General features: G+C 45.4%; 1 protein-coding gene and 1 long non-coding RNA gene across 2 annotated transcripts; one reads left to right on the top strand and one right to left on the bottom strand.

Annotated features, from left to right (window-relative positions):
* Nucleotides 1-4,184: 4,184 nt before the first annotated feature.
* Nucleotides 4,185-6,444, top strand: LOC112888554 (myb-related protein Zm38-like). The gene is made up of 3 exons (XM_025954788.1): nt 4,185-4,340; nt 4,430-4,559; nt 5,584-6,444. Exons 1-3 carry the CDS (start codon nt 4,208-4,210, stop codon nt 6,260-6,262), a joined length of 942 nt encoding a protein of 313 aa, XP_025810573.1. The 5' UTR covers nt 4,185-4,207; the 3' UTR covers nt 6,263-6,444.
* A 4,295-nt stretch (nt 6,445-10,739) lies between these two features.
* On the bottom strand, nt 10,740-12,644 carry LOC112888555. The gene is made up of 4 exons (XR_003227838.1): nt 12,354-12,644; nt 11,342-12,271; nt 11,191-11,273; nt 10,740-11,052 (listed from the first exon to the last, which is right to left on the bottom strand). It is a non-coding gene; the product is annotated as an uncharacterized LOC112888555 (long non-coding RNA).
* Nucleotides 12,645-14,920: the final 2,276 nt, after the last annotated feature.

Below are 14,920 nucleotides of genomic sequence, written 5' to 3' on the forward strand. Positions count from 1 at the left end.
GATCAAGCTCTGCCAGGAAATACATACATGCTTGAGGAATTGGATGGGGTTAAATTTCCGGTGGCTGTCAACGGTCAGCATCTCAAGAAATATTTCCCGAGCATGTGGGAAGATGAGTAATAAAGCCGATGCAAGGCATCAGGCTGTGGATTAACCCAATCAGGGTATTTATGAGGGAAGCCGATGTGATACATCGGGCTACAACTGGATATAGTTGAGTACTTTGTGACATTTCAAGTTGGTCTGATCGGGTACCTCGTGGTACACCAGGCTGCAGGTCAACATCTATCAGGTACTTTGGAATGAGATAAGCAAGCCAGATCTGTAAAGAAAAAGCAGCGCCGGTCCGTGCACAGAGCTGAAGGTTGAACAGCCGATGTTAAACCATCGACTTTAGAAGCAATAATCGGGCCTTGCAAATCCTGGATCTCGATAAAAGTAGAGAGGATGGTTGCAGGTGTCTCTTGATCTTAAAAGAACAGGTTCGACTTCTTTGCAGGGGTTTTTGGGTACTCATATTTTTTGACCTGATTGGGGATCGAGATTTAACAACAAGCAAAGAATTCGACTGCGGAGTATTCTTGTTATTAACGAGATCATGTGAAGGGTATTCGAGTTCTTGGGATTTTTTATCTCTTGTTATTAACGAGATCATTTGAAGGGTACTCGAGTTCTTGGGATAAAGAAAAGTTTGAGGTCGGATTCGGCAATTCAGGGAAAGAAGCCGATGCGATGCCATCGGACTTTAGAAGATTGGATTTTTAAACACCGGATCGCTGAAACAGAAGGGTTCATTTACAATAAATTATGGCAAAGGAAGCCGATCTACCGGCTATGCGCACAACGGCGGAAGACCCTATGAACTATCACCAGTAAGTCCCTAAGATCTTGCGGTGTTTGTACGGGGGGGGGGGACATATTGGTGTCATCGTCGCTGCTGCCATCATTGCCGCCGGTGCTGTTGCCGTCGCCACCATCATCGCTGGTATTGTCGTTGGCGTCCCCGGTGTCTTCTAAAGTCGACGATCCGCCACGCAGGAACCCTCCTACTACTGAGTCATCGTCGGTGGAAGTCTCCTTGGCATCTTCTTCCGAGAAAGAGAGGAAATCATCATCCCAGGAATCTTCGTCGTCGTCTTCGTCCAGGTCCCCATGAAGGAGAATCTGGAGGTCTTCATCATTAGTCAGGGGCTCATCATCCTCTGACCAAGTGCTATAGTCCCACTCCTCTGCGTCCCAATGCAGAGGAGCGAGAGCTTCATATGAAGCTATTGGATCGAACTCCAGCGTCGCCTCCCTGGAGGTGTTGGAGTCAGGAGAACTGATGGAGATTATGGAAGAAGACGAAGGGGAATTGGAGGAAACAGAAGAAAAGGAAGCCATTGTCAGGGGATGCAGAGTGTGCTGATACAACTAATGCACGGGGGAAGACGATGGATAGAAATAAATCCGCCGATAACAGTTTATAAAGGCAGAGATGGAAGGCGAAGCGGCGTTATCGTGATTCCTGAGGAAGAAGTCGAAAGGTCGCGTCCGACGGCATTGGAAGGCAGCGCGCGCGTACAGGCCTTGGAAGTCGAAGGGCCGCATCTAATGGCATGGAAGCGGTATGAGCGTGCACAAGTCTGAGAAGTCGAGGAGGCAATGGTTTCGGAATTATTATTGCCAAAACCAGGGGGGCATGTGTTATCGCCATAATTTGACTGGACCAAGGGATGGGCCGAGAGCAACATGGGCTGAAGGAAATCATTGTAATGGTCTACAAATCGGCCTCTGTGCGAACGTGTCAAGGGGCAGGGTGGCCGTGTATCTAAGGATAGTTTAAAAATAGTAAGTTAGAGATCGTGTTGTAATCAGCTAGGGTTAGTTAGAAAAGATCAAGTCTCCGGACTATAAATATGTATCGTGAGATTCAATAGGAATCAATCAATCATTCACAACAAACTCTTGGCGCATCGCCACCCCTTCCCGAGGGCTTTTTCCAGATAATCGTCATGCTGCTCCGATCATATTCCACATGGTCGCAGCAGCGTTGCTTTTATCTGTTTATCATTATGTTTCTCGTACTGAAGCGTTTTTGATGGCGAGCAACACTAGTTATCTTAAACGATTATGATGCTGCATTGGTTTTGAATAGTAAATCCATATTTTGCTTGCTGTTCGTAATCGTTTAGCTGCTCTTGTACGCGATCTCGGGTGCAAGGGCAGCGCCTTGTTCTGTTATCGCTTAATAGATCTAATCTGTTATGGTAGTTCTTTGTGTTACAAGGGATTGGTTTAACATCCGTATGATTAGGCCCTTCAAACGGGTTGAATGTTCCGACTGTATGTTTGGTGCCTTATGGTAACCTGACGAGGGATTGTTCCGGGAATAGACTTGTTAGGTTGGTTTTTAGGCCTCTCTTCGGGTTAGCATATTGTTATCTTTCATGTTCGTTAGGCTTAACCATGCGTAGGATGTTCGGTAATACGGTGAAAGCTTTTACCGTCGCAGATTGGATTAGTTTGGCAATTACAGAACATGCTTTTATTCTCCTATCGGATTCATATAAAGCGTTTATATGTTTAGTAGATCCGATCTATTAAGTGTAGCAATCGGCTTCTTTCAGCCAATTCTGAAAGGTACCCGAAGGTCCAATCTAGTACAGTGATTCCATTGGCTTCTTTGGCTGATCTGGGGGTCGTTGTCATAGACGATCACGGCTCGGACTAATATTTAATTTGGATGTGTATGCAGGAAAATAGCTGACGAACGGTTTCTACACCTTCCTGATCAGGTATAGGTCAGGTGGCACGCCTAGCACTTTACCAAGTCAGGGCGTGTGCCGGACTTCTGGGCCGTTGACCGAGGGACCGGGACCCACCAGCAGTCCCGGAAGCCTCCCGGCTCCTCGTGTTGCCTATCGCTGCTCGCCGGTGGGTTTTGACCGACAACAGTAACATGGTTAAAACAGAAGAGATGTTGTCGTGTCAGTTCAATCCACCATGAAAAGTATTGCTTTCCTAACTCAAATTATAACAAGCTTGCACTAGCAGAATTACCTGCGGTGAGGTTGGAGGTCATCCCTGATAAACGATTCCAGGCTTCCAGCACAGTTCGCATCATGCTCCTCCTGCTTCTCCTTCCCCTCGCCCTTGCTGCCATGATCAGCGTCGCTATTGTCCGTCTTGCTATCGTTCTCGGTGCTGTGGTTCCCGTTGCCATTGTCCCCCTTTCATTTCCTGTGTGTCCCATGCTCCAACACGAACCATCGATCAACCGAAAGGATACACTGCAAAGATGCAAACTTGCCTAATTAATTGGCTGCGGAGATTGGAGAAACAGATAGTCCTTAGTCCTTACCTGACGACGGCGACGAAGCAGGGGACGGGCTGGCGGACACGAACTTATGGAAGAGATTCCGCCACCGCCATTTTCGTCGTCCTGCTTGACCTCGCCATCAGACATGGCCGGGCATTGCCGCGCCGATCTTGGACGCCATCGCGTTCAGCAAACCGCCCTCCAGCCCTCATCACCGGCCTCGCTACCGCCACGCCTCTCTCTTCCCCTCACGTAGGCACCAACTGACCCGGCCTAACAGTTTTTTTATCACATCTTTCGTAAGTTCACACACGTTCAGAAGCAACGGGCGGCGCTCAGTACCTGATCTCCGATCCGGAGCCAAAACCGAATCCGCGGCGTTGATGTCGTGAGCATCATCATGTCCAACTCGTGAAAATTTTAAACCTCGCCATCGTCAAGCCGCTGCCCAGGGCCCGGAATATAGATTAGCCTATACCCCTCCGGCCTAAGCTGTTGATTTGCCGGAGGGATGCAGTTACGCGGGCGCCCTATTATACTGCCCGCCGCCATTAACCTATGGCTCCTCCCCTAATGTACTGCAGAAAAAAAGGAATCTTTTGTGCGTGATTGACACTAACCACACCATTGCCACCAGCTTGTTAAATGGTCACGCCATGGTCATGTGCCTCCACCTCTCCCAGCATGTTGTTACCGTGCCTCCTGCAGGCTGCAGCAGGGGAGGCAGGCTTCTTCGATCTCCATCCATCAGGGTTTCTGTCTATATGTACTGTCACCTTTTCTCCGGTAGTGATATCATCAGGCGACATCAGGGCTAGCTCTCGGGCTCACCATAATCTTTGATGCACAGGGAGGGAGGGGGTTAGGGGGAGAGAGAGAAAGAGTGAGCGGAGAGAGAGGTCGTCGATGGGGAGGCCGCCGTGCTGCGACAAGGCGAACGTGAAGAAGGGGCCGTGGACGCCGGAGGAGGACGCCAAGCTGCTGGCCTACACCTCCACCCATGGCACCGGCAACTGGACCAACGTGCCCCAGAGAGCAGGTCATCATTTTTCCTTGCATGGGTTGCTTTGCTGATGATGAGATGGCCGGGCGGGGCCGGAACTGACGAGGGTGCGTGCATGGTTGCAGGGCTTAAGAGGTGCGGCAAGAGCTGCAGGCTGAGGTACACCAACTACCTGCGCCCCAACCTCAAGCACGAGAACTTCACCCAGGAGGAGGAGGACCTCATCGTCACCCTCCACGCCATGCTCGGGAGCAGGTACGTACACTACAGTACATTGCTGCAACCCGGCTGTTTTTTCTTTTTTCTTTTTGATCATTTGCTTTGTTTGTAAAGGTAGTACTGTGGTAGTACTTCAACATGCATGCACTGTCTTTGAACTTGTCAGTTAGGAACTACTCCATCAAGTCAGAATTATAGTTCACTTTTGATTCCCCCCAATTCAAATTTGTCTAAATTTGACCAGATCGCGATAGAAAACTATAATAATTTCTAGAATGTCAAACGAATGCACAATCAAGGCATACATCACGGAGGATCAAATAAAATCAATCTGATATTTTTAGATATTGATGATTTTTTTTGAAAATTTGATCAAAGTTAGATAAGTTGGATAAAGTTATATAATTTGGAACAGATAGAGTAGTGTTTAGATCCAGTAGGACTGTATATAAGGGCAATTCATCGATCTATGTTAATGCAGATCTGAAACAAGTTATCACATCAGACAGTGTTTACACAACAAAATTAAAATCTGAATTCTGAAATACACGTGCTACTTCTCTTCAAATTGGGAGAAAAAGGAACAAAAATCTGATTCCCCGTGCATGATTCTTCTGAACACTGTTCTGCACTTCTGATGCAAAATGGTACACGTATACTATTTGTCATGAAAAATACTGCCAGTTGCTTGCTTGCCTGCAAAGGTGGCATCAAGATCTCAATCTAACAAATCATGAAGATTTAGTTCAGATTTGAATTGAATCCTAACAAATTCTAGAGATATTATTCACCTCTCCCAAACAAGCCCTAGCTACCGCATATGTGCCGTTGCTGATGGATCCAATCTTGATTCGCGATGCGAACAAGGATGACGTGACACCGTCCTCGAGACCGTTGGAGCTCTGAGAGCGATAACGAACTGTACGATCGAGCAGTGGCATACGCAATGCGTGCGCTTATGCAAAGATGATTGGAACCTCCGATCCTCTTCGACGAAGATCACTCATAGTCACTCATAGCCAGCTACTGGATGGATGAAATGCATGCGTTTTGTTTGCAGGTGGTCTCTGATCGCGAACCAGCTGCCGGGGCGCACGGACAACGACGTGAAGAACTACTGGAACACGAAGCTGAGCAAGAAGCTGCGGCAGCGCGGGATCGACCCCATCACCCACCGCCCCATCGCCGACCTCATGCACAGCATCGGCGCGCTCGCCATCCGCCCGCCGCAGCCGGCGCACTCCCCCAGCGGCGGCTCCTCCTCATCGTACCTCCCCGCGCCGGCGGCGCTCCCGCTCGTCCACGACGTCGCGTACCACGCCGCCGGCATCCTGCAGCCGCCGCCGCCGCAGCAGCAGCAGGCCGTTATCGCGCGCGTGGACGCGGACGCGCCCGCGTCGCCGGCCGCGGACCACGGGCAGCAGCTCAAGTGGAGCGACTTCCTCGCCGACGACGCCGCGGCCGCGGCCGCGGCGTCCGAGGCGCAGCAGGCTCTTGACCAGTACCACCACGAGGCCGCCGCCGCCAGCGTTCTGGCTGCTGGGAGCAGCAGCGGTGCTGGCGGCCGCGCGTGCGGTGACGGTGGCGGCGGCGACGACGGCGCGGCGGCGTTCATTGACGCGATCCTGGACTGCGACAAGGAAACCGGGGTGGACCAGCTCATCGCCGAGCTGCTGGCGGACCCGGCCTACTACGCCGGATCCTCCTCTTCCTCGCCGGAGATGGGCTGGGGCTGCTGATGAATTCATTGTGATTGATTAGCGCAGCGGTTATGCAAAACTTGGGCCGCTTAATTTTTAGGCGAATTACGACTAGTCTGCTTTGATTCAAGCAGGGGCTTTGCTACTCCGGTCGATCCTTCTTCGGAACTGATTATTTCATCTTTGCATCATGCACGGAACCGCTTCGTGATTTATGATTATTATTATTTGTTACTAGTATCATTAATCCACTATTAACTGGATAACATATAATCAACGTAATGTTCTTTGTATTTTTCCTTTTCACAGGTGATGAATAATGTGCATGTGCTGCAGCATTTGATCTTTTCCTAGAACAATGTTTATTTTGTTATTTTTTTTTCCTTTTGCAACATCGTGTTTCCTGAACAGCTAAATTCGTCTGGAGAAGTCTTTGATGTCCGACCGTAACCAAATCCAGCAGATGCGAAGATGCCAGAGCATACGTTTCGACGAACTGACCTCAACAGTTTTTCCCCTCGTAGACAGCCTCATTTTACAACAGGACAGGTCACATCTTGTGCGAGTTCATACACACGTACAGAATCGATGAGCAGCGCCCGGGGCCTGATCTGATCGGGGCCAAAACCGAATTCGCGGCGTTGATGCCGTGAAAATCATCACGTCCACCTCGTGAAAATTTTAAACCTCGCCATCATCGTCGACGTCGAGCAGCTTCCCCCCAAAATATAGAGGTTTCACTAGATCTGTCTAGCTTTCTGTCCCGGTAGAAAAATATGTGCAAGTCTTTTTCCTTACTCAGTCTGACCATGCATGGTGCATAGCATTATAATGTACTATGTAATGATGGGTTTTGTTTTGATACTTACTCCCTCCGTCAAAAAAAAGAAGTTATACCAGCAAATCTCGGACATATTAGTCAGGTAATTAAGGGATCTACATGGCTGCATGTAGGTTGCTGCCGATATTAATTTTTGACGCCATGCAGCAGGTTTGTTGCTTCCTTTAGTGCTGCCGCCGGAATAACAAATTGGAAGAGAAAGAAGGGATGCGAGATGGATTTGTTAAGGATTGTGGACCCATAAAATTGTCCAAAAGCTGGAAGCTGGATGACTTATTTTATGGGATAAATTTTAAATTTCAGGGTAACTTATTTTTTTGGACGGAGGGAGGAGGGAGTACTATGTAACAATGGTTATTGCCTTTGCTTGTTTTGTCTCGTGTCCACCAGTAGCAGCCACTTGCTTGCCCGTTCAGAGCGTGTGTTTTGGAAATTTCACGGCCTCAAACTGTGTAATCTTGCTCTTTGGTTTCCTGAAACCTGCTTTATTTAGTACTTTGCGTACTTATTTGAGATATTGGGTTAAGAATCCAGATCATAACGTGTGATATATGGCTAGACAGAACAATACAGGTTGCAGAGGCCGCGCGATCAGAACATTAATGTCGATGCTAAAAGGGACTCGATTGACATGTCCTCTGAAATGGTGCCGAATGACGGGCTTGAATTTAAATGAAGAAGTTCAGTGTAGAACGTTAGCGTTGTGGGCACAAATTGGCGTTGTGGGCACAGTTTTCCCAGTCCAAGAAATCTGGCCTCCAATGTTCAGTCATTCACCATCTATTTTTGAGTGTCCAGTAGACGGCAGAACGTGGCTTTGAATCAGTTGCGATGCTTTAGTTTAGTAAGAAAAAAGCATTTTAGCCCTGAATATATGGCAACTAAGGAAACTTTGGCTAATTCCAGAATGGGAGTTGGAGGAATCATATGCAGCTGATACGAGAGCCAATGATAATCCCCATACTGAAGTCTGAAGACCTGGGCACTGCTATGTATGCCCACAACCAGGCCACATGAAGTACCTGGAACGATTATACGGGTGCGCGCGGTGGCTGTCCTGGTTGGAGAAAAGGATGCCAAGACCAGAACGTTTGGAGCGCTAGTGGAGTGGAGCATAGTGGGCAAGCTGACGCTGGATCGTTGCTCTTGCCAAGCTGGGGTCAAGAGAAACGCTGATCTGTGCTTGTAATCTTGGAGCAATCTTCCAGTGAACTGAACATGTTTTGCGTTGGGAGTCTCGTATGCGGAAAAATGATGTTCCCGGACTGGTGCTGCACTGCTGTAGACATTTTGATCATGTTATGCAATGCATGATTGACTGGGGCCTGCCCCTAGTAGCTAGAACTCCAAAAAAGGAATCGGCTATGGACCTTTGCTGCAGTTCGGTTCTTATATGGATGGTTCATCGTGTCTCCTCAGAATCCAGTTTAAGAGGCAAGATTACTTCTGTTCCCAATAAGCAGTATAGTAGCACCAAAACAAATTTGATTTGGACTTCGCTCTCAATTGTATGTTCATAATGGCATATCACATTCATGCTTGGTGGTAGTCCAAATAATGCCTTTTGGCTGTGAGCATTCAACCTGCGAATGCCGAGGCCGGAACTATCCATAATCTAAAAAAGTCCAGATAATGCCCACCATGCAGAGCACCACGCGCACAATTAAATTTATAATCTCTCATGGCTAAACTTTTAACTTCCATAAGATTGTAGATGCTCATTCATAAGATTGTAAAGTGTAGTAGCAACGATCACCGATCTGTTTGTGCAAAGATCAATTCGCGGCATGCTCTAATAATTGATCGAATCAGGTCGAAAAGTGAGCTCCCAGACTATCATATCTTGCAAAGGAACGATGCTAATTGATCTTCCGCCTACCCAATATCTGGGCTAGGAATAATAATCTCGTTGCCGGTCGACCAAATTTGTGGTGCTAGATGGTTAGGCATCATTGTTGGCTTTGGCTTTGGATGCGGCTGATCCGAACTCGACCAAATATTATTCCGGCTCGAGCATAGTGAATTGTTGTTATAGAAATGATAAGGTACTGCCCTTCTTTTATTTTAGTTAGCAATTTTTTCCACAAGATTTGTTAATACCTTCTTTATGATAGTGATTTTTTAATTAAAAAATGTATGCATTCTGTAAGATATATTTCTAGAATTTTCACTCCCTTAAGGCTGGAAGAGTAACTGCACACTTGCTACAACTATAGAAGATAAGGGACCTCGAAGATACACACACACATACACACACACACATGCTAACAATGCTATGTACTGATCAATTCTTGGTCATTGTTTTCTCTAACTATATCTTAGTAAACAAAAAATATATAAATATTGTAATAAATAATGACAAATATACTAATATCAATTGCAATTGTGATTCATCTTAGGCCTCCTTTTATTTGGAACAAAATAAAATAGAAGAAATTCATAAGGATTGTAATCCTATAGGAAAAAATCATGTGGAGCCCTTCCGAACAAAGGATTGAACCTCTACAATTTCTATGAAATTCCTGTGTCTATCTCTCTCTTCCAATTCATGTGTTTTTTCCTTTTCTCCATTAAATGGCCATTCCCGTGGTTTCCCTATGTTTTCCATCTTTTGGATTTGAGGTGCTAAAGCACTCTAGTACTGTATATTTCCTTATTTTTTGAAAATTTCATATCCGAAAGAAGCCTTAATACTTTTGAGTGTATGAAATGGGTCAAAGTTTTTAAGGTTGATTCAGGAATTCTAAAACAATGTGTACTTGACTATGGATGGAATATATGTAGTAGGAAATATTGGAAGAGAGCTTTCATTCAATGAGAAATGAAGTGATCGATAAATTCAGATTTTAATTGATGAATGCTTCACGAGTAGTCTAGAAATCAGCAAAACTCTAAATCGAGAGATGCACCCTTTCAATTATGCATGCATCTTTACTTTTCCTCCCTAGTCTTCCACTTCCAAGCAAAAAGGGAAACTTGTCTTCATTTGCATGTGCCATCCAGGGCTCATTGAGTGGCTCAAATCGATTCTCATGCTTCTATTGTAGATAAGTGCTATTCCCACTCTACAATGTCTGCCTCAGCTGCCTTCAGTCAGCTATCTTAAAGCTTGACCCTAAGCTAACTCAGCACTTTAGCAGATCTGAAGTTAAGTTAGGTCTGTTCGGATGCCTTGTGCATCTAATACTAGGCTGGCACTAACGAGTACTTGCCAAGAGAAGATCAGGATGCTTCAGATCAAATTGATTGTGGCTATTTTATGTGCTCCGTATTCTTTAACAAGTGCTACTTGCTCAGGAGAAGATTAGGACACTTCTATAATTAACTCACATAGGAGACGTATTTTTTCGCGTCTCCAAATTCACGTCCCTAATGTGAAGTCATAGGACTTCTATGAGAGAGGTAAATTTACGTCTCTGATGTGAAGTCATAGAAGACGCGGTCTTTCCGCGTCTCCTATGAGAGGGTCACTGAAGACGCGTTTTACAAACCTACATCTCCAATGACCCTTACATAGGACTATAGGAGACGCGGATTGGGAAAACGTGTTTCCTATGACGGTCATAGGAGACACGTTATGTCCAATCCGCGTCTCCAATAAGAGGGTCAGTGGAGACACGGGTTGGCAACCAGCATCTCCTATGACAAACTAAAAAAATAGGTGACAAAAATTGATAAAAAAATAGGCCATATATACATCATAGTGCCTCCTCTGATCACAGAAACATACATCTGTTCATACATTTGTGCTCATACATACATCACAATGCCTCCTCTAATCTGCTATCTTATTTTCAGCAGTTCCTAATGCCACTGATCTGAATTAGTACATAAGTTGAATCTAATGGCATTCTACAAGAACTAAACCTTGAATTTTCACTTTGAGCCATGTTAGTGAATACTATCTACTGGATCATCTGATAGTTTGATCCAGAAGTCCAGAAGCCAAGATATGTCCCATAACCATCCCTGCAAAGAGCACCACAGCCTGAAAGACAGAAAAGGTTACTGGATATATGCTTTTGGCAAGTCCAGGTAGTAATATGCTACAGCCTGATTTGCAAGATATAAAAGGTCAAGTTAACAACATAAATAGTCTTTTGCACTGCTGAAGATTTATATTTACCTAAGCCGATGCCTGAATTGAGATGGCCTCAAACATACCTTCCAGCAAGTAATCACATAATCTATCATTTGTTGGTGCATTATCTGATACCAAAGCATGTGTTGCTTAACATGTGTGGGAAAAACACATCTTGCAAACTAGATTACTGTACCTGTGCATAGCACCTGGAAGAGCTTGCCATTTGGTGCTGCTAGCTTTAGAACTTCCAGTACTACTCTGAAATACCCATGTCCGAGCATAATACATTCATCACAAACGATATCCTGCCTGAGCTTTGCAATTGTCTTGCAAGCATGAAAACGCATCATAGCAAAGCAAATGATAGATTAGTACTATATGTTTAATTAGAACAAACTTTTCAAACTCATACCACGCTAGAGTTGTTTTCAACATATTGTCCCCATTACCAATCAGGTTAGCAGAGTTTTGCATGAGCAGTACGTAGAGCAGAAGATGCACAAGCTGCAGAGGGGAGGCTCAAGCAGTAGAGGGGCAGGCTCGAAGACAAAAGGGAGAGAAGAAACACTAGTACAGAGATGGTCATTCATTTTTGTCATTTGTTCCTGTTGGCATTGTGCCTAGGACTAATGAAAGCATTAGTTTCGTGTCCAACGGCTAGGGGGTTGGGATCGTTAGTCCTGGTTGGAGCCACCAACCGGGACTAATGACTAAAGAGTTCTTCACGGGTCAGTTTAAAATAAAAGCATCATGTCTAGAGTCACATGTGCTGTGTAGGTGGAATGGTAAGGAAACTATATGCGAGGCAGGAGGTCTTGGGTTTGATTCCTGCGGACCGTAGGGGTTGTTTTTGCAGTGAAACTACCTGGGTAGAGGAGACGATGAGGGGTAGAGAAGACTGGTGGAGTGGATGAGCGGAGACGTGCCACCACCCGCGTGAGGTTGTGGACCAGGGAGAGGCGCGGCCACGCGGGATCCTCCTCCTTCGCCACCTTCTCCGTGTAGGGGCTGGGCCCTTTGCCTTCTCGCTGCTGAGGCATGACCCGCGCACTGAGTATCTTAGCATCACCATAGATCTTAGCTGTTGTGGCCTGCCCGCAGCAAATCTCGTGGCTGTCGTGGCCTGCACACCACAGATCTTGCCGTGAGTGCGGAGGTGGGCAGCGCGTAGCCGAGGAAGCAGCGGCCGGATCTAGGGTTCTTACCCAAACATGTAGTGCACGGAGGACCCCGTCCCCGGTAGTGGCGATGGGAGCGCTTCCGACATACGTGAGCGGAGGACCTCGTCCCCAGCGGTGGCGCGCGAGCGAAGGACCCCGTCCTCGGCGGCGCGAGCGGAGAACCTTGTCCCCGGCAAGGCGTGCATGGAGGATCCCATCTCTGGTGGCGCCAAGGATAATGCCGCCATGGTGAGGAGGAGCGGCTGGTGCGTGGTGGTGGCGGCGGGGTGGGGGAGCAGGAGAGGAGAGAAAGAAAATGAGAGGAGAGAGAGGACGGGGGAGAGGATGCGCGGACGCTGGATCCGGACGCGAGAAATTAAATGCAGTTGATAAAAAGTTCCAATCCAGGCATCTCTCGTAACTGCTATTGGAGACGTGTCTTTATCCGCGTCTCCTATGATACATCATGCTTTTGGAGACATGATTTGTTAATCTGCGTCTCCAATGTGAGTACATATGAGACGCGGATTCTAAAACTGCATCTCCTAGACACGAGACACGTTTTTCTAATCCACGTCTCGTATGTTATGGGAGACGCTGCTTGTATATCCGCGTCTCCTACATGGGTACATAGGAGACGCGGGTTGTCCTTTGACGTTGGGAACGCACTCATAGGAGACGCGGCTTGTCCACCCGTATCTCCTATAAGTGTATCTTCTTTGTTCATTTCTTACATAGTGTAGCTTTGGATGAACCTCACATGCCGTGTGGATAAATTAAGCAAGTTCACAGATATCATTCGATAGTTCACCTCTTTTGTGCTCTTCTTTTAGGCCACTTCAAAGTTGGAACAAATAATGCAAGTTTGATGCTACACAATTCGGACGCTTCTGCAAGAAGATAAGATATGGATGCCGAAGTGAGCAAATTAGACAGAAGCTTTAGAACATTTGGAAAGAAAGGTGCTCTGAGTGGGTATTATCATGAGCTAATGACAATGAAATGCACCCTGTTGTGCTTTCGATGTTCGCAAAGAAAGTAAAAAACCGCATTGGAGACTTGGTCAGGTGTGGTCGACTTCAACAGGATTTGATCACATAGAAAGAAAATTTGTGATCAAATTATTGATTGGTTGACTTTAGATAACCTGAAACATTATTTATTTATGACTAGTAGTTAAGACCAAAGTCATTTTAGGTCCATTTTTCCTCTCCAGGTTTACATTTTATTCAGTTATATCTATGGTTATTCTGTTGTAGTTTCATTATGTTAACCGTACAGAATCCCTTTGATGTACAAAACCCAAAGTCAAAACTTATAACTAATGCATGACAACTTAGTGCAACTTTCAGTAGTTCTCTTGTTAAAACATCACAAGAGAAACGGGCGTACTCTAAATAGATATTAAAAAACAATAATGGCATACATATACTCAAAACGTTCGGAATGCATTTCACAAAGAAACTAACATGTTTTGTCTACATATTCTGCAAACTTCTACGGATGGATATTAAACAGAAGAAGTTCTCAGGTGAAAATTCGTCAAGCAGAGTATATCTTGGGTTAACACTACTTGAACTTCACAGAAAACAATGCTATTATATACACCATGAAATTCACATGTTCTGAATGGAATTGCATCTCGAGTTTTTCATAGACCTCCCTATTGGCATGCATAAAGAATCTTTTGGACATAAAGATTGATCCCCAAAACCCTCAATCTTGTTGTGTGGGACTATTGTGTCACCATCTATGTGACATGAGTTGGGTGTTATTGCAAAAAAGAATAGATATTATACGATCAAACTTTAATTTGTACTATGTCATATGGATGTGCATCAGTGCATATACCTTAAGAAGACACAACATTAGATTGCTGATTATTTCAGCGATACTCCATTGACGATGTCGATGTTTCTTGGACCTGCTGGAAATCTACTATATTCCATATTATACTTGGCAAGTCTACTGGCCTGCATTATTGACCTAACATATCCTAAAAGGGAGCTGTTAACTTTGCGAGGACGACGTGTGAGTTGAGAAAGTGCCCATATCCTCTTTAGGTACTTGCTTACGTGTATGAAAAGTAAGTGATACTGATACCTAACTTACACTCGAGTTATCAGGTATGTGTCCATCAACTTGTAAGCAGCTCGATATCGTGTATGTGTCCATCATACTGTCATTGTCTGACTCAGGAGAATGCATGATAGACTACAGAAATATTGGAGAGAACTTGTAAGGGAATTTGATTGGGACCACCACCTGTGAGGAAGGATCTGATCTGATGATTCATAGTTGAAACTTAATATACATCATCTTTTTTTTCATGTTGTGCTTACGGCTAATAACTATGTCTACTAAAGTTGCCGGACAAGGAGAACCAAAAAAAGATTTAGATATAATTTAACTTCACCGATTTTGAGTGTTTAATATTTTCTGTTGGTTTTTACTAAACATTACAGGACAAATATAATAGGGATGAAGTTAACACGGATTGCTATGTTAAAAGAAAGGACTATATATTGTCGCTAATTAAGGTGACTGATTGGAGGGTGGAGATTCTAAATATCCATAAATTAGACTCATTTCTGTAATTAAAATAACCGACG

Source organism: Panicum hallii, chromosome 4 (assembly GCF_002211085.1).
Source record: "Panicum hallii strain FIL2 chromosome 4, PHallii_v3.1, whole genome shotgun sequence".
Lineage (NCBI taxonomy): Eukaryota > Viridiplantae > Streptophyta > Magnoliopsida > Poales > Poaceae > Panicum > Panicum hallii.